Source organism: Ixodes scapularis, unplaced genomic scaffold (assembly GCF_016920785.2).
Source record: "Ixodes scapularis isolate PalLabHiFi unplaced genomic scaffold, ASM1692078v2 PGA_scaffold10__122_contigs__length_95168666, whole genome shotgun sequence".
Taxonomy (NCBI): domain Eukaryota; kingdom Metazoa; phylum Arthropoda; class Arachnida; order Ixodida; family Ixodidae; genus Ixodes; species Ixodes scapularis.
Window position 1 is genome coordinate 35,082,593 of NW_024609836.1, and position 18,575 is coordinate 35,101,167.

At 44.8% G+C, this 18,575-nt stretch overlaps 1 protein-coding gene across 1 annotated transcript in view; it reads right to left on the minus strand.

Annotated features, from left to right (window-relative positions):
- Positions 1 to 11,991, minus strand: part of LOC120843154 — a 50,501-nt gene extending 38,510 nt beyond the window's left edge. The window contains exon 1 of the mRNA XM_042288528.1: positions 11,855 to 11,991. Coding sequence (XP_042144462.1) covers positions 11,855 to 11,991 — 137 coding nt within the window. The remainder of the gene's footprint in view (positions 1 to 11,854) is intronic.
- Between the last annotated feature and the right edge of the window lie 6,584 nt (positions 11,992 to 18,575).

Consider the following 18,575-nt stretch of genomic DNA (forward strand, 5'->3'; position numbering starts at 1 on the left):
AAAGGTTAACAAAAGCAAAAGTTTAATTGAAACGGAAAATTGTAGCCGCGCACACCAAGAACGAAACACACCTCGAAACATACCCGAAACGTGATGCTACAAGACGCGTGCGGACACAACACTCTCAAAAACCAAACTTCAGGCGTCAACGCCGTGAAGAAACAAACTAGAATAAAAAAAAGCAATACTATAGTCGGTGACAGGTCAAGAACGAAGCGGAAGCTCCCCCCCCCCCCTCATTCCCCTTTAGCAGAGCGAACGCTGGAGAGGAGGTGACCTCCTCTCTTCAACGTTCGCTCTGCTGAAGTGGAAAGTAGTGGGAGGAGCTTCCACTTCGTTCTGGACCTGTCACCGACTATAAATGGCAATTAGTACAACGTCCGAAAACTCGAGAAAACCGCACCCGGGAAACAGAGTTCAGCGGCGCGAAGAAAAACCAGAAAAAATTAGTCTCATCTGTCTGACGCAGAGAAGCCACCGAAGCTTGTCGGGTTGTTGGCGTCCAGATGACGACCGGCCACGTCGATCGGTGAGATGATCTTGAAGGCTCCCACGCACACGCCGCGCACGGCAAACACATACCAGAAAAAGGCAAAAACAAGCCACTACGGTATACTCGCAATGAATGCGTAAACTGGAGCCGCAGCCCACCAACAGACAAAAATAATGACTCAGGAGGCAGCAAGAAGAAGCAGATCTGAGTAACGGCCACTGGCCGCGCACTGCCTTCCCTTTGTTCGATGAACCCCTATATAACCTTTCGCTACAAAAAAAAAAAAAAAAAAAAAAAAAAAAAAAAAAAAAAAAAAACTTCAGTTTAGCTTGGCCGTTTGGATTGAACCGGTTAGCGGAGGTCCTTGACGCATGGCCGGGGTCAACGAGGGATCACCTCGCATACAAACCTTTACAAGAAATATGAAACACGTCAAAAAGCCTGTACGAGTCAAACTAAAGTCGATAAGTCAACAGACTCCGAGGGTCACTGAACAATTACCAAACATAATTTCTAACAAAAAGACCTCACTTCGCTCCTGGAAGTATAAACAAACATGCACAATACGCATCTCTTCCGAACGCAAGAAGGATTGACGGAATAAGCAGAAAAAAAAAATAATCCGAAAAGAGTGAGCAATTGACCCTTCGCGATCTTCCGAACAGATAAGCGCGGTTGCGGCGACCAGCAATAACCAACACAAGAAAAGACAAACGAAACAAAAGAATGAAAGACGTTTACAACTTCCTGTAATGCCAAATTTGAGCGCAGCTCTTGAGGAGGAGGGGGAGGGGAGGGTACGGAGGGGAGGGTATGCCCCTGCTCCCCCTCCGTACCCTTCCGTCCTCCTCTCATGCTTTCCTACCATTTAGCGAGAAATTTCCGCTAAATTTCCAGCTAAATAAACAGAAAATTTAACAACATTTTCCCGCTAAATTTAGCGGGGAAACTGAATTGGTGTTGAGGTCACGTTAGGTCAAATTCCCCGCTAAATTTAGCGGGAAAACGTTTCCGTTAAATTTAGGGAAAAAGATTTTCGGCTAAATTTTACGTGATGTCACATTCATTCATGTGACGTCACACGTGACATCCAGTGTGACGTTAGGAGGGTAAAATTGTTTCGCTAAATTTAGCGGAAAACTTTTTTCGGGTTGAGTGGCGTTACGTGTGACGTTAGGTGACGTCACGTTCATTCACACGACGTCACATTCATTCATGAGACGTCAAATTCACTCGATTTGCCGTAACGTAAAATTTAACGGAAACGCGCGCCTAAGAGCTGCGCTCTAAAATACGCTGGAACTCGTGACAATTGCATCTCGCCAGGCGTGGCATACCAAAACTGGCGGTGAAATTGGTGCATTAGAAGTCCTAAAATCTAACTAGTTCCATCTGGTTCCTAACAAGTTTTTTGTCGGGAGACATAGCTGTAAAATAAGATTTTTCAGTTGGGTGGCAGAATCCTTCGTACTGCGTCGTGCAGTGCTGCGCCGTGCAGCTCCCATGTGCCTTGATCATAAACCTTCTATGCTTTTCCACCTTTATCAAAGCTGTGTTGGATAGCGCAACTCTTTGTGCCGCGGCATCTCCGCTCCTCTGACGTTGATAACCAGCCCTCGAACACCCACAGGTATGCACCGCAGTGGTCCCTCAAGCTTCATGCCTCGCACGCATCCCCAGATTGCCTGTCGCCAGCTTCGTCATCCACGCCGTACTTTTTTTGCTCCAAAAGCACGGCTTCGATGTGCTTCGATCATGTGCTATGTGCTATGTGCTTCGATCATAAACTTTCTGTGCTTTTCTACGTCTAGGCACGGCAAGCATCAGACACATCTCCAGATTGCGAGATCGGTTGTCACGTTTGGAATCTGTGCTGTGCTTTCGTTTCTCCAAGAGCTTCCATGTTACTTGATCATAAACCTTTTATGATTTTCCCTGACTATCCACAGCAACCCAATAAACGGCGACTGCTGTTAGGCCTCCGGTGCTTTCAACATCGTCATGTGTGAAGACACGCTGTGCTACGACATAGACGACAGGCATCAAAAGAAATGCAGGTGTAGTCATACACTGAAACTGAATATACTGACATCAGTATGAGCGCAATGCTATCAAAAGTCTACTAGGGGAGCCGTACAGAAAATGAGGTGGTGTGATAATATCCGAAACTCGAAGCTTGCAGACGCGTGATATCTGTTAAAGTGTTGACTCGTTTTAGTCAACACTTGGCATCTCATTCCAAGACGAGTTCATTTGATAAGAAAGCCACACACTGTTTGCCAGGTACCCAGCTGTGTTTCAAGCTGCTGTTAAAGACCCGTGAATGTTGAGACTGAGTCTTCTGGGAGAATCCTGCGGACTAACTCCCCGTCCTGCAGGGTTGATCAACAAGACCTCAAGTCCCCGCTCAAGCAGCCAAGGAAAGAAGCCGATCTCGGCTACTATCCACCGGAGAGCAGCTTTGTTAGGTCTGTATATACACTTGTTCAAGAATTTATTGGATAAACCGTCATGGCTAGGTCAATTGTTTAGAGGATGCTCGTTTTTGTGTCACAGGCCTGAGACAGAAAAGCCATCTTTGGTGCTGGAACGGAAGTTCATCGTGTTTGAGTCATGCCTCGATGTCCTACTCGAAAAGTGACAGAAATGTGCTGCTTCCATGAAGCATGGGGGCAAGGGTGTTTTAAGCTGGAGCCTACAAGTTGCCACCATTTGTCTGAATGGACATGTGGGGAAGTGTTGCAGCCAGCCTCTCATCAAGCGAAAGCCCGTTGGGAACATTTTGATGGCTGCCTCGGTTTTGTTTACTGGGAGCGGCAACGTGACGTCAGCTTCGCTCAATTGCGTCCTTTTCCCTCCAAACATACAGCAATTCGTTTGACGTATTTTTATAGAGTTGATGCCTTGGGGTTTGTAGCTTCCAGTTGAACGATCCCACTGCCTTTTTTTTTTTCCAAAATTCAGATTTCGGTTTTGTATCCCATCAACATTCTCGTGTGCTCTTTCAAGCCCGCTGGAACTGCTCCAGGTTGGGCAACTTTGACTTTGCTGGCCCGAAGGCTAAAGCACCGTTCACATATATGCGACCGAGTAAGACCGAAAGAGACCAGACCGGTTTTTAAGCCTTTTGTGACGTCTTAGGACCGGATGTGCTGCAGCGGAGCTGGTCCTAAGGCATCGCAAGAGGCTTAAAAACCGGTCTGGTCTCTCTCGGTCTTACACGGTCGCAAGAGTGTGAACGGGCCTTAACTCGGCGGTAGTATCAGTTGAAAACCCGATGGACAAGATATCTCCAGAATCTACGTGTGAGAGCGTGTGCCGAATGCCAAACTGGTGTCGAGCTTCGTTTGCCATGAACGTATCCATACTCCTCTTTTTGTAGCCGCTTTCCGTGACTTTGGAATCGAGGAAACCTCCAATGTCAGCGGAGGCCTCTCCTTTGGCCTCGGCACTGTGTCGGATATAGCGGGCTTGAGAAAATCTGTGTGGTCAGTAACTTTCTGCACAACATCAGATTGATTGGAGATTTCTTGGTTTAAGCATATGTTATGTTTATGTAGGACGAAAGAGTCCAAGAGCTGAAGGTATGACAAAAGGATAGCGTTTTTGCTTGAAGAAATCCCATATACATGAGCAAGTTCAACTACTTCGACTGCTTTAGCTAAGTCAAGTTTAGTGAGCATCTACCTCCTGCCAATGTCACAAAAAGCTGTTCTAAGGCAAATGAAAACAATCGCTGGAATCAAGGTCCTCAGAAATCCTCAGAAAGATGGAGCTCGGTCTTCTTTTTGACTGCTAAACAATTAGAGAAGCGAATTCAATTGCTTTTAGGAAAGTCAAGATGCCTTGTTTCTTAACAGACAGTTCCTTCAATGCATGCGGCACTCCTAATATTTTTTGTTAAGAAAAGGGTTTTATTTTGTTATCTTTCTGGGTATTTTTTCTTCTGAAACCTCTCTTGATTTTAGTGTCACAAAATTCAAGGAAGGTGTTTGAATGAAGAAAAGCTTTCGTTGAGCTCCATAATTTTAAATTTTCAATTTGCCTTGCAGTTCGCAGTGGCGACGTAGGGGGGAGGGTGCATGTTCTTGTATAATAATATCTACGGTTGGGGAGGGGGGGGGGCGGTGATTTCGCGGTATATTTTTATAAATCAACATTTACCCCCAAAAGAGGTGGACAATGTTTTGGTTGAAGTCAACCCTCGCCAAGACCTTCGTTTTTTTCTGTTGGTTGCACTTGCTGAAGATTTTTGCTTGTTCGCCTTGTCACACTGGAGCCAACCAGCTACTCAGAGTTTGTACTTCCTACTTTGAGAAGTTTAGCACTTCACAAGTCTGAACCATTGATAACTTAGGCACTTAAGAATGCAGTTTGCATGGCTACTGCTTTTTCCAGTAGTTTTTGGAACATTTTTTTTTTGAAAGCATCACTTTTGTATTACTGACATTGCATAACCCACATACGAAATGGTAGCACAAAGCGTCATTCAGGGTCATTCGTAATTCGCAGATTGGCGAAATTTTACAGTGCACCGACAAACTGGAGGGTTGGCCTCAGTCTTTCAGGCCTTTTTTCTGAAAGTGAATGCAATGAGCAATTCCAAGTGGGTTCGGTGGCAGTAATTCCAACAGTGCCTGATACTATCTCTCGCTGAATAGGGTTTTCAGCACTATGTGGCCCTTGAGTAGTCCGTAGGTATTTCCGACAATGATTCTCACGAATACTGAGAACCATATCGACTCCTTCATATCATTGGCGGTAAAGGATTGGTTCATTTTTTTGGTATGTGTTCTCCAGTCGCTTCGTCAAAGGCCTAGATGGTTTATAGCGTTAGCATGGCTATTGTAAAGACATTAAATAACATCCTTGCAGCGATTTCTTGAGGGAATCCTTCGTCGTCTATTCGCTATGTTGCTATGTCACTGAATGAGGGCAGAAACGGAGTCTATTTTAGGAGTGCTGGTTTGAAATTCCCCCGAGTCTTGCAACCTTTCATTACGCTTTTATTTCTTGCGCTGTAAAGTGAGACCACTGTGCTTGTGCAAGGTTGCACGACTGAGCAGCGAGATCCTTGTATAATTAAGTTGTTTAGGGCAACCTTAATTAGCCATTGACCCTTACTTTTGCAATGCTGCTAGGCCCTATTGTATCTATAATCCTTTCAGCTTTGTTATAAGGACCGTGTAGCCAGTTCTCTCGTAATTCCACCGAAGGTTTTCAAGTTGAAATGTTTTACATTTTAAATGAGAAAATGAAAATGTTGCTTGCCATATGTGCCATGGTTTTGGTTAAGAGAACAGTCTCTAAAGTGATTACAATCCAACTGTTGAAGAACAGAAATAGTAGGATTTCAACATGGCTTGGCAAATAACTGCAGCCTTTTCCTACCTTTCCTGTCCTTTCAGCAGAATTCAACCATTTCAGTTGTTTGAACAAAAATAGCTAGATTCTTGGGTATCATGGTACTTACTATCGCGATACATTGAAATGCGAAGTGTGGAGTGTGTGGTTTTTTACCTGTGCTGCTCACCTTGTAGAGCATCATCCAGGTTTGGTATGTACCGAACGAGGGTCTAACACTCCGAACCAGGGTCCGCACTCTCGCATCCCCCATCTAACACAGGTAGCTAAGCATCTAACAAAGTGCATGCGCTCCGTTCGCATTGCAGTGTATCGCGAGTACCACTCACACTTGCTTAGTTGTATTGCATGAAGCAGTCATTGCCCTATCCGTAGTGCCAGTTTAACGAGGGGCAGACCATATTGATTTACAAATGTTCTTTTTGGTATAGATACCGCCCACCTAAAGGTCAATGACTATGTCCACCTTCTAGACAAATTCCCTCTTTAGCCAACTGCACTTGCATCAGCACAGCAAAATCTTTTTCATGCTTGCCCGAATCACTTTCTGGAAATTTGTCGTACCTGCGCCAGGGTACCTTCTTTCAGCATATCAATGACCGCGAAGCGTCGTCCTTGCGCCCAATATGTGCAGAGAGAGCCGAAACTGAAGCCCCCTGCTCATATCCTTTAAATTGAATAAAAACGTATCTCTCTATCTGCAGCAAAAGAAAAATTAAATTGTGTATCAGTAATGGTACCTTATAGCTTCCCTTCAATTGCTACCCTCCGGATTCTGCTTTCTTTAGATGTAACATCGCTTATTGGACATATCGACTGAAGTTCTTGTTACCAAGGTGCGGTGAAATTGCAAGATTGTTCGCAGGACCAATTTTTTTTTTTAAGTTAAAGAGGATTCGCAAAAATTAAGCCGTTTACAGTAGTCATTTATTTATTTATTTATTTGCAGCCACATGTAGATGTAGTTACAATCTCTCCTCTCTAAGTCACATGATAACTTCATGTGCGTGTGTACAAGAGTTCAGGGGCCCATATTTTTCATTATGGCAGGAATCCTACATGATTCCCATCAATGGACGGGAATTCTTGACAAATTCTTGTTACCGCGCAGCTGGGCACCACCAAACTGTTGCAACGACGCAGTACTCCGTGCGCCCATCACGTGATCTGGTGGTAGGCGGTGTACCGGTACTTTCTCTAATAAATTGAGATTGCATGCAGCTGTGCTGAATGAACAGCCTCAAGGTAAAATCCAGACTATTTTCTTGGTTCTGCGAGTGCGAATGGAAAGAAAGGACACACAAAAAAACACACATGTTCCCAAAACCAAGATGTTTATCTAACATGGTCTTTACCTACTAGTGCAGTTCACTGATAGAGATACCACATTTAACGATGTACCGCTTATAACGATCAGTTAAAATCTAGACTGGAAATAATCAGTTTCTAGTCCAGATTCAACGATAATCGGTTATAACGATTGAAATTTGGGGTTTTTTCCTTATCAACTATAAGTGGGTTGCACTGTATTTGCTTCAGAGCTTGTAAGATATCGTACCATGCACACCTTGTTTGTGCATTGTGAGCAATCCTCTCGCAGATTGCATCTCACCTCTCGAAGTTTACGTCATTATTGTGTAGCTTGGGGAACCTGACTTCTCTTGACAATTTGTTAAAAAAAAAAAAAGAAATTCTATTGTATTAAATAATGTTTGCTTGAACAAGCTTATCTTCGATGCTTGTTTGATAGATTGTTTTTCTTCACCAATGTATTTGTTTTCCGGTCATTTCATCATGCTATTGATATTGCGTTATGTTATGAATGTTAACAGAGGTGATTGTCATCACAAGAAATTGAGAAATACATTTTTTCGGTGGAGCTGTGAAATAAAGGGTGTTGTCTTTAATAATCTGAGGAACGAGTTCACAACTAAAAAAAATAGTTGACACACAAAAAAGTAAGGCACAGTTTGTATGAATGCACACTGCTGTTTTTTTTTTTTTTCTTCTTTTTTTTGTTCAGCAGAGTGGCTGCTATCAAGGTTATAAGTGACTGAGATCTGATTTTGGATACGGCTATTCATGTTATAGAATGTACGGCACGGATGCTGTGATTGTGCGAACTGTGTCGCTAGAATCAATATTCTGTGTTTGTGCAAACTGTCGTATGAAGTACTAACATTTTTGTTCTAAAACGATTAAGGAAACGTGAAAAACATCTCTTCTGCAGTTCTGCGTCCTGCGTCCCGAGGGCAGAAGTACGATAGCTTGAAGTACACTCTAAGAAAAAAGTTGACCTCAAGGGACTAACGGCAGCATTTGGTCCTCTGAACTCCCAGTTGCTCCTCGAAAGGACCATCTGGCTCAAGCTAGGTACCGTGCGCAAAAGCTGGGGACTAACTGCGCTCGACTGGGACCAACCGATAGGCGTGCGCGAGCAAAAGCATCCATTAGTCCCCCTCAGACAGGGTGCATCTGTATGATTTAGTCCCCGAATGCAAACGGAATGTTCGCCAGGAGGACGGATGCTATTTCGCTTGTCTTGGGGATCGGCGAGACTCAGCCCAGCACGGCTGAAAGTGTTGACGAAACTCGGACGAAACTGGCGAATTTGTTTAATGTGCCAGGAACGTTAAGACATTGCATGGTAGAGCTTCACGCGTTGTGTGAAAGCGAGTGAACGAATGTGTTGACTCGACTTCTTCCAACTATCTCCTCAAAAACGATCTGTTGACATTCCAGAAGTCCCATTTACGTAATTTGCCTTCGCGCAAAAAATGTGCATTCATCCAAACGCAACACCTCCAAATACTAACACTTTTTTTCTTTTAAAAATGAAACTTAACAGTTTGTAGAAGCCACGCTTTTAACACCGGAGTCTCGCAGTCAGAATAAATGGTCATTTCAATCCCTAAAACTGAGCATTCCCACCGGCGATATAAGCAGTCGCGCGATGCCACTAGATCGCATCGCAAAAAAAATTAGATGGTCACACCGGCGTGTGCGATAAGCGAGTCCAACGCCTTCGTTGGCGAGTCGTTTGTCGAAAACTCTCGCTCCGAACGCCGTTGATTTGCTCAGCCGCTCCGCGACTAGATCGCATCGCAAAAAAGTTGAGTCGAGAAGCGACTTCTCCAATCGCGTCGCTTTTTGCCCGCGATGGTCGCTTTTGCGATGGAAGTTATCGCGCGGCTAGATCGCATCGCCGGTGGGAACGCGCCTCCGTCTCTGTGTGACAAACCTTTCTGGGTAGTCCAATGTCGAACTAAAATCCGCAACGACACACTTGATGCACGGCACGTTCCACTTAAAGAGCACATTCAGGGGCAGTATCCAGACGCCTTCATGCCATCGTCGTCGCTGTTTCCAAAACAATCCAGATGAACTACGAAGAACGAACCACGCCCGGAACGTCACACCTGGCAGCACCCTACTAATACAAAACAAATGCAAACTAAAAAAAAAAAAAAGCCACTTGAGAAAGTTGAAAATGCTTAAGAGAGAAAGAGAAAAGAAAGAAAAAAAAAAGTGTCTGCTTGAGGTCACTCGACCGGCGTGTTGAAAGTGGCGACCGTCTCCCGTCCTTGGAGCTCTTCGGTGTCCTTGTGTCGTGTGCAGTGGGAGTGGGAAAAGAGATTATCTTCTGCGCGCACTGCCCCCTCCCCCCAATCCCCTACCCCGCATTCTTTGCTCCTTGTACACGCGGAGGGTTGGGCGTTGGTCAGATGGGGTCCGTCGGGAAAACGGGAAGTGTCTTTGTTTGAAAAGAACCTGTTTTTAGTAAGTTGAAAGTCGAAATACAGCCTTCGTCGGAGGCTGGTCGGCTTGTGTCGTCTCCGATCATGCCGGGATCGGGTTTGGATTCGCGGTACTGAAGCACTGCACTTGATCTGTTCTGACGTCGCAAGCCAAGGGAACTCGATTAAGGTATGTCGAAGTGCTTCTGTTTATGGTGTATTTATTAACTGTGGCTTCAGAAAGTGTTTTCTTTTGAGCGCGTTCTCTAGCTTGCAAAGCGCGCGCCATGCTCTATTCTTTTTGGCACCCCGGTTGCTGATTTTGTTATGCGGCACAGAGACCTCATATTCTATCGTATCGAGCGAAACGCCAGTTCTACCGATGGCTTATTTTTGTGTGTGTGTGTGTTTCGCAGACCCTGGCAGGATCGCTTGACCATAAACGCCTGTCCACATGCAGCGGAGCGCTACAGGCATAACGCTGACCTTGCGCTAAGCGCGTGCTGACGGGATCGGTCAAAAGCTTTGTATCGCACCGACAAAACTCATGCTCACGGCAGACGAAAAGTAGCTCATGACACGTGAGCAGCGCTACATCAGCGCTTCGCTGCGTGTGAGAACCGGCATTAATGGAGACATTTATTCGATTGTACACTAGACTTTCGCGTTGATGGCGGGAGATCATGCCGTCACTTTGAAGCATAGTTTGAGCACGAACGCGCTGGGTCTGTAATTCGCAGCGAACGGTCTACTAAAATCTAATATTGCGCTGGTCTGCTGTCAACAGACTGCGTGTTGGATGTGAACCATTGTATCACTTATGCAGCCTATTTGTTAATTTATTATGCGTGTGTTATAACTTATATCTCATATATTTGTCAAGCGATTCGGTATTAATGCTGCCCTGTTACTAATAATCCAAATTCCTCGCAAACAGGAAAGAAGCTGCCGGAGCCCCAATAAGCGGTGCTGGGACCACGACCGCCTTGGGCAGACGTCCCAGTGTCCAAGCCATCGTCGACGCAAGTGCGCTCTTCGGAATCTGGCCTTATCGTGGATTCTACCGCCCTGGAACTTTGACTTCAGTCATCCTTGAATGCGATGTGTATCTACGAGGCAATAAAGCTACTTTTAACCTGAACTCCACAATTTCGTTTCGGGAGATTTGTGGCACGGGACCAAATGAAAAAAATAAACCTTTAGTCCCAGAAGCCTAAATCCAAGGGCGCAACGTTTAGACCCAGGGGTCCAAGTGCAAGGGCCTAACAGTTAGTCCTCGGGGTTCATTTGAACCGGTGTAGCAGTTAGTCCCAGGGGTCCAAGCGCAAGGGTCTAACAGTTCGTCTTCGAGGTTCAATTGAAACGGTGTAACAGTTGGTCCCAAAGGACCAAGTGCAAGGGCCTAACAGTTGGTCCTCGAGGTGTAACTGAAAGGGTGCAACAGTTAGTCCCAACGGTGCTAGTGCGAGGGACTAACTGACGGGGCGCAACAGTTGCTCCCGTTACAGTTGCTCCCCTAGGGGACTAATGGTGGTGGCAGCGCATTTAGTCCCCCGAGGGACTAAGTCGCGCTCCCTTTTTTCTTAGAGTGTAGGTGAAGTCGGGAACATCCGTGTTTAAGCAGTATAGCTCAAACAACGGATGTTTTGTGACGCAGGGTACCCCCTGGTCGCAGCAGAGCTGCCCCATTTCTTCAATCTCAAAAAAGCCAACGGACTCCATCCGTCGGCATTGGCCTGCAGCCGTCGTTGCAGGAGCACCTATTAGGATAAATCTTGTTTAGAGAACGTTGGTGGCATGTGCGAACATCGAAAATAAGGAAGCACCGAATTCACGCGAAACACTAGACGGTCATATTAAATAAAATTCGGAGACGCGGAACCAAAGGGAAACAAACATAACGACACAAATTTGGACCGATGTTGCGTTCGCCTGCGCATTAGCTCTTACTTCAGTAACACTGAATGTCTCGCCGTGATAGAAGTTTCTTTCACAGATTTGATCGGTGCCAAGACGATTGCAGCTAAAAAATGTGTGAGCGCACGGGTGCCTGTATGCGCATGCACAGCTCTGATCGGCACTCAAAGTAAGTGAGGGCGGCCAATTTGACCTCGCCCTAGCTTTGGCTACCATGCCAAAGAAAAACCTCGTATAACGGCAGCGTCTTACTGTTGCAAGATACGCCGCGCCCCCTAATCGTGCACCATTATACACGAAGAAAAGTATGATTTGTTGATTGAGAACTAAATAGAAAGCTTACCAATTCGCGGTACCGACACGCCGCAGGTACGGCATTTCTTCCTCGGCTTCGGAGGAAGACGAAGCCAAGGGGTCGTACTGGTAGGGTCGCAGGCCGAGTCCCCGTTTCGAAATTAATATGGTGTCGGGTGTCCTCATCCTCACTTGCGTCGTTCAAGTTTATGTTCCCAAGGAAATCGTACTGAAGCGCCATTGGAGTAGGCCACACGAACACGACGCGCACGACTCATCTCACAGATGAAACGCTCGTCACCCCACGGCCCTAAAACGTTGACGCAGGATGGAAGAAATGCATTAAATGAACTTCAAATAATTCAAACATGAGCAATCTAACTCGTTTACTGAATGATCAGACCTTTAGAAATGTCTGATTACACGCAAAGAAAACTCCAAGACAACAATATTATTTTATCACCTTTTCCGCGTTTATACTGCAATATCCTGCAATATCATTTTCATTAAATGATATTGCAGGTTTGAATCAGCTCGCGATCCTGAGTGACGAGCATCACGAGCGGATTGGCCGACCCCATAATATCATTCGCTGGAAATTACATTAATTTTTCCATGTATAGCCAAGATATAATGCAAGAGAACGGTGTCTGCACGCGTCAACATCGCTTACATGATTGTAAGTGGCACTTGTTTAGCCGTGTCCATGTTGACTACGTGTACTCATTTTTACTGTGATCCCTTTTGTTGTGTGTAATCACTGCGTGTCTCGCCATTTGGTCGAAGTAATTCTGTATTCGCTGTGAGAAGCCCGGGAGCACTTTTGTTTTCCTCAATATCGGCAGTGCACATGCTGCCCACGCGGTAATGTTTTAATTTTCCTAGTGCATAGAAGCTTGGCATTGCACGCGCTTGCACCAGCTGAGGAAGTTTTAGTGTCCACACTCAGGGTTGTGAAAACGATTTCAGCAAACGGCGATACACCAAACTTCTCACCGAGAATAAAATATGATTCCTACACCTTTAAACGTTATCGAAACCAATTAAACAAAGACCTCTGTAATGCTAGATCAAAATATTTTTGTGATTTCTTCCTAGCATGTGGAAATAGAACCGATATGATATGGAAAAAGCTTAATTCTGTGTTGAAATGTATGGATGGTCCAAAGCACTTCGAAAATAGAACCTACAGTGGTCAGCAGCTAGCCGGAAAGGAACTGGCGAACAAGTTCAATAAATATTTTGTCAAGTTAAGTAATAAAATCCTTGAGGGTGATGCCTGCAAGTATATACTGTTTTGAAATTGTTTGTCGTTCTTAGCCCGGTTACTGACACAGAGGTAATATCTACATTTCAATCCTTAAATAACAGTAAAATCTATGACCCCAAATGGTATACGGATAAAGCCCGTCAAACACGGCATTGATCTTATCTCCACTTGTTTTGCGCATATCTTCAAACTTTGCTTCCAAAACGGCATATTCCCAAAAGGAACCTAGTTCCCAAGAGTGTCAGTCATATACAAAAAGGTCGATAAAAACGATCTTGGTAATTATAGACCGATTTCAATTTTGCCAGTGTTCTGTAAAGGTCTAAAAAATGCCTCTCCTTCGAAAGTCAATATTTGCAGATAGTCATAACTTAATCACCCCATCTCAGTTCGGTTTCCGCAAGCAACGATCTACTTAACTCGCTCCTCTCACTCAAAAAGAATACGTTCTTAAAGGTTTTGAAAATAAGAAACTAATTCTTGGCTTATTCATTGACTTCACGAAGGCTTTTGATTTCCTCCAATCACAACCTTCTGATTAAAGAACTCAAAATATATGGTTATCGGGATAAGGTCTTATGCAATCCTACTTGTCTTTTCGTCAGCAGTATGTCCACGTCACTGGTCAATTGTCCGATGTAAAACCAATTAAATCAGGCGTTTCTCAAGCAAGCATTCTGGGTCTTTTTTTATTTAATCTTTATATAAATGGTATCGTAAATATAAGCAATTCAAAGTTATTTATTATCTACGCAGACGACCCGATCATGCTGTTTAATGAAAATAGCCCCAAAGAACTCACTGAAAACGCATACGTCACGCTAGAAAAGGTAAATACATGGAGTAGGTATAATGGGTTAAAAATAATCGTAAATATGACCAAGGCTGTTTTGTTTCTTACGGAAGGGTAAACTTGTTAACATAGACGAGGATATTATGTTCAATTCTTCTAAAATTGAAGTGGTAGCAGTATTTAAAAATTTAGGTGTCTTTTTTTCAGAGAAAATGTCACGGAATGCTCATGTAAATAATGTTACATCAGAACTGTCTAGCATTGTTGGCCTGGTTTATCGTCAAAAACATGTTTTGCCTTTTAGACTAATGCTACTAATATAAACTCGCTATTTTGGTCACAAATTAATTACGGCCATTTAATTCGGAAACAACCACTCATACAACTGTAGAAAATATATTTTTATTACAAAAAAGATACTACAAATCATTTGCAATGTTTCACCGGAATTTTCAACGGAAAACTTATTTAGCCAGCTAGATGTAGTAAACATTTTAAACTTGTATTGATATCGCCTGTGCATTAAATATAAAGCTGAAATGAGTATGAATGTACGAAATCTTGTAAGCTTAGCTGACTTAAAACGAAAAGTATATATGCCTATCCAACGAGAGTCAAAGAACCTTGGGAAGTCTCATTTTTAGAACTAATTACCACCTTCAAACCGCGGCGTTTACTCTCCCATCCACCCTTAACAGTTCTTGTGCGCAGCACATCGAACTTGAAAATATATTTGCCCCCCCCCCCCCCTCAGATAACCTAAGGAACATAAAAATTCTTAGCCAAACCAATCAAATGTAAGTGGCATGTTTATATGTTCATTGTTCGTTATATCTATACAATCGCTACTGTGACTTTTATTTTTTTGAACATCTTGTTGATGTATGATCTTTTTGCACTTTTTCTTTTCGCTGCTGTTACACTTCTGGGGGCTCGGGACCAGTCAAGCTGTTTTAACAGCTTTTTTTGCAAGCCCCCACCAACACTGTATCTCATTGTTGAAAATAAAGCTATTATGATAATTGCGGGACTCAATGCTTTCGACTTAAAATATCTCATTTTCCTGTAGACGTCTTATAGCTTACCTTGTGCCATTTTACGCCAATTATTTAGCGGCGTAATAGTTAACCCATGTAATAAAATGTTTTAAAGCCCAGTTTCTATGTGCAGGTTTCATTTCAGCTAATAAGACACGTTCATGTGACTAAAAGCGCGTTGTCACGACGGTCGATCCACACGTGTTGCCTTCGGTTGGGCGCTTCGTCGCGCGCTCCCGATGGCCTGCCTTTGTGACGTCATGAGAAGAGCACTACGGGCTTAACTTCTAGGAGCTGTTGGAGCAAGACGGAGACATCGGGGAGAGAGGGTGCGCGTGACGTCGAGTCAGTGGTAAGAAAGATCTCCTTCGTGACCGACCAATGAGAATGTCTCTGTCCACCTGCTCTTTCGCGTGCATCGCCTCCCTTGGCCTCTTTCTTCCTTTATTCCGGTTCGAAGTTCCTGTTTGTTGCTTCCCGCCTGCTTTGTCTGCTCTTCTCCACTTCCTTCGTCCCTGTGAAATTGGTTGCGCTCAGCGGTTTTGTCACGCACGCATTCCAAAGTCCCACACCCCCGTCAAAAAGCGGGAAAAAGCGGAACGAGTCGGGAAAACTTCCCGCTAAAAGTGCACGCTTCCGGCTTCCGTTTCTTTGGTATGGAGACTCCCTAAACGGTAGCAGGGCCTCGTCAGGCAGGGCAAACGTTCCCTTTGCCTTGCTACCCTAAACCTTGCGTCTAGCAAACGCCAGAAGAATCATTAAAGTTCAAGAAAAACGTTGTGGGCTTGGTTCGTTTGTGAGTAAGGGTATAGGGGATACTAAAAAGTATATCTAACCAGGAAAAAGCTAATACCATACAATCGGCTGTTTCCTAAGGTGAAGGCACGTGTCAGTGGGCTTCGCAGAGAGGGAAAGGTTAAGGACAACGCGAAGGGTAGCCCATGCTTAGGGGTTAAAAGCGCTAAAAACGACGGACGAGTAGGAGAGACACACACCACAGAGCGCTACTTGCAACTGGTTTATTATTGGAAAAACCACACGTACCGTGAAACCAACAAGACACACATCCGATTCAGTTCCAACCGTCGCTAATCACATTTCTTACTCTTACACCATGCATGATCGTAAAAACGATAACTCCGATTCAAACAGGGTTATCGATGGGGCACTTACACACGTACCCTCGTCACACTCGGAAATAAAAAACGCTTCCGTTATCTCCCTTGTCTTTCTATTTTTGTTTCGTGCCAAGATGACGGTGTTGTCGAAATAGGGTAAACACTCACACCTACTGCAATGTACTGCGAGATCGCCAGAGGGGGCTGACCTCAATGACAGGGCATGTTCCCTCAGTCTTTCGTTCACGCATCGCCCCGACTGCCCCACGTATACCCTCCCACAAGACAGAGGAATTCTGTACACTACCCCCACTCTGCATCCTACGTATTTTGTTGCGTGCTTTTTCTGACAAATATCCAACCGTGTGTCACCCCGTTGCACCCTCCCACCCTGTTCCTCCTTGTTGGTTTCACGGTACGTGTAGTTTTTCCAATAATAAACCAGTTGCAAGTAGCGCTCTGTGGTGTGTGTCTCTCCTACTCGTCCGTCGTTTTTAGCGCTTTTAACCCCTGAACATGTTCAACCAACTAGCCCAAATCCAAACCCTTCTGCAATAGCCCATGCCCGTCGCCGCTGAGAGTGTTAATGCCACCGGTCCTCCTGCAATGAGAATACACATAAGCAGGCATGTAACCAAGGGGGGGGGGGGGGGGGGGGGGGGAGAGAGAGAAGCGCATGGACATCTGATCGTGCCGGAGTTAGGCTAAAGACTGCTGGACTCTCGTTTGTTATCACTCAAAGGAAACAAGCGCATGAGCAACTGATCGTGCCGGAGTTAGGCTGAAGGCTTCTCGAGTCTCGTTTGTTAGAACTGTAGAGAACAAAGGCACGACGCCTCGGATACAAGGGTACGGGACGCTTATGTTACGGCGGAGCGAAGGGGGATTTGCGTGTAAGTTTGCCCCGCGGTAAGCGTGAGCTCAAATATCTTACCAGCTCCTGACAGCGATCGCGACCGCGAACCGCGTATAGGCAATCTGCAATGCTGTTTGGTTTAGCGCCATCTATAGCGACTGAAGCAAGGAACATTGAATATGCCTGGGAGTGTCGGCTGCGTTGTTCAAACGTGAGCTCTTACTCTGGTGGCGCTGCCTAGCGTAGTGTCTGCAGCAAGAAATACTGGGTATCCCTGGAAGCCGTGATCGCGTAGCATGCCAGCGCGGCGGAAGCTACGGCCCTCGCGGGCCAATTGGAGCGTGACTAAGTATCGCCGGAGTGGGTTTTACTGCGAAGAAATATCGTGATGTAGAATAGCCGAGAATGTGGTAAAAGCTGGGTAACTTGGTCGAAGAAAAAAAACTCAGGAAAAGAACGTCTCAACCACGTTCCGTTCTCGTTCACCACTACACGAAAGGGCAAGTCTACTTTGTGATCTTTTAGGAAAAACTTTAAACTTAACGTCATTCCTGCTTGACTCATAACCTTTTTTGCTATAGCGTCTAGCCCGTCTTCCTTTAAAACCTTGACAACACATTTTTTCGATTTGCCAATATTTTGCCTCCATTCAACAAAAAGAGAATTCAAAGCGTCAGACGATTTTCTTTCGAATATCGTCGACGGAAGGATAGCGAACTTGCCGGATTTGTCTGTCTGCAGCACTTTAAGCGAATCTCTTTCCAACTCTTTCTTAACTGAAACCACGTCTCGGAAATTCCTCCGTTCTGCTGGATAAGACGTATCTATAAGACATTCCATTCTATCAACTGCCTGATCTACAAACGCTACCCTCTCGTCAAACTTTATCACCTTCGAAATGTCCTGAATCGAGGAAAAAACATCCAACCTCGAAGGATTAACATTCAAACAAAACTTTGGTCCTTTGCTTAACATCTGTTCTGCTTTGTTTGAGATGCCTACATTGCAAGGATTTAACAATGCTACTTGCGTATTCGTTCGCCATGTGCCCCGGACTTGGTGTACTTACATTCCTCCTCTCTCTGGGCTCCGTACTCTTAAAACTGCCTTAATACAATTCGTCACTTCACATACCAAAGCCGCTCGAAGAGTTCCTTTTTTCCCGATTTCCAGCGAAGATAGTCCTGGTGGTGCTTGTATTCCTTGCCTCTGAGGAGTGTCCAGATGCGATCACAGGTTCTGCGGAGCTCTTCTATTCTTGTGCTTGTACCTTCTCTGTAGACCTTGATTATCTTCTTTTTCCCGCTCCAACCAAACCCCGATGTTGAAAGATGCTTGAACCGGACCGGATCGACGTAGCGTTTGTAAGCTTTATTTTCATTTCCCTTTGCAAGTAATGATGGCGCAAATGCCGAACAAGGCGACTTCTGCTTCCAGCGCAGCTAGACGGCGTCCCAGGTTGTCCAGCACTGTGAAGGCTTGAAGAAGTAACATAGTCGGTTCGGGTAGCTTGTGGATCCATAGAAAAAGGCAAATAAGGCTGCCGTTTTTTCTCCCTGTCTTTTTTCTTCGATCAAGTTTCCCAGCTTTAAACACTTTTTTCAAACGCCCTAATGTTTAGAATTTTTGAAAGTCTTCGTAAAAACACCTGGGCCCGTTTTCTCGAACGCGAACCGTTGTTTAAAGTTAAATATTG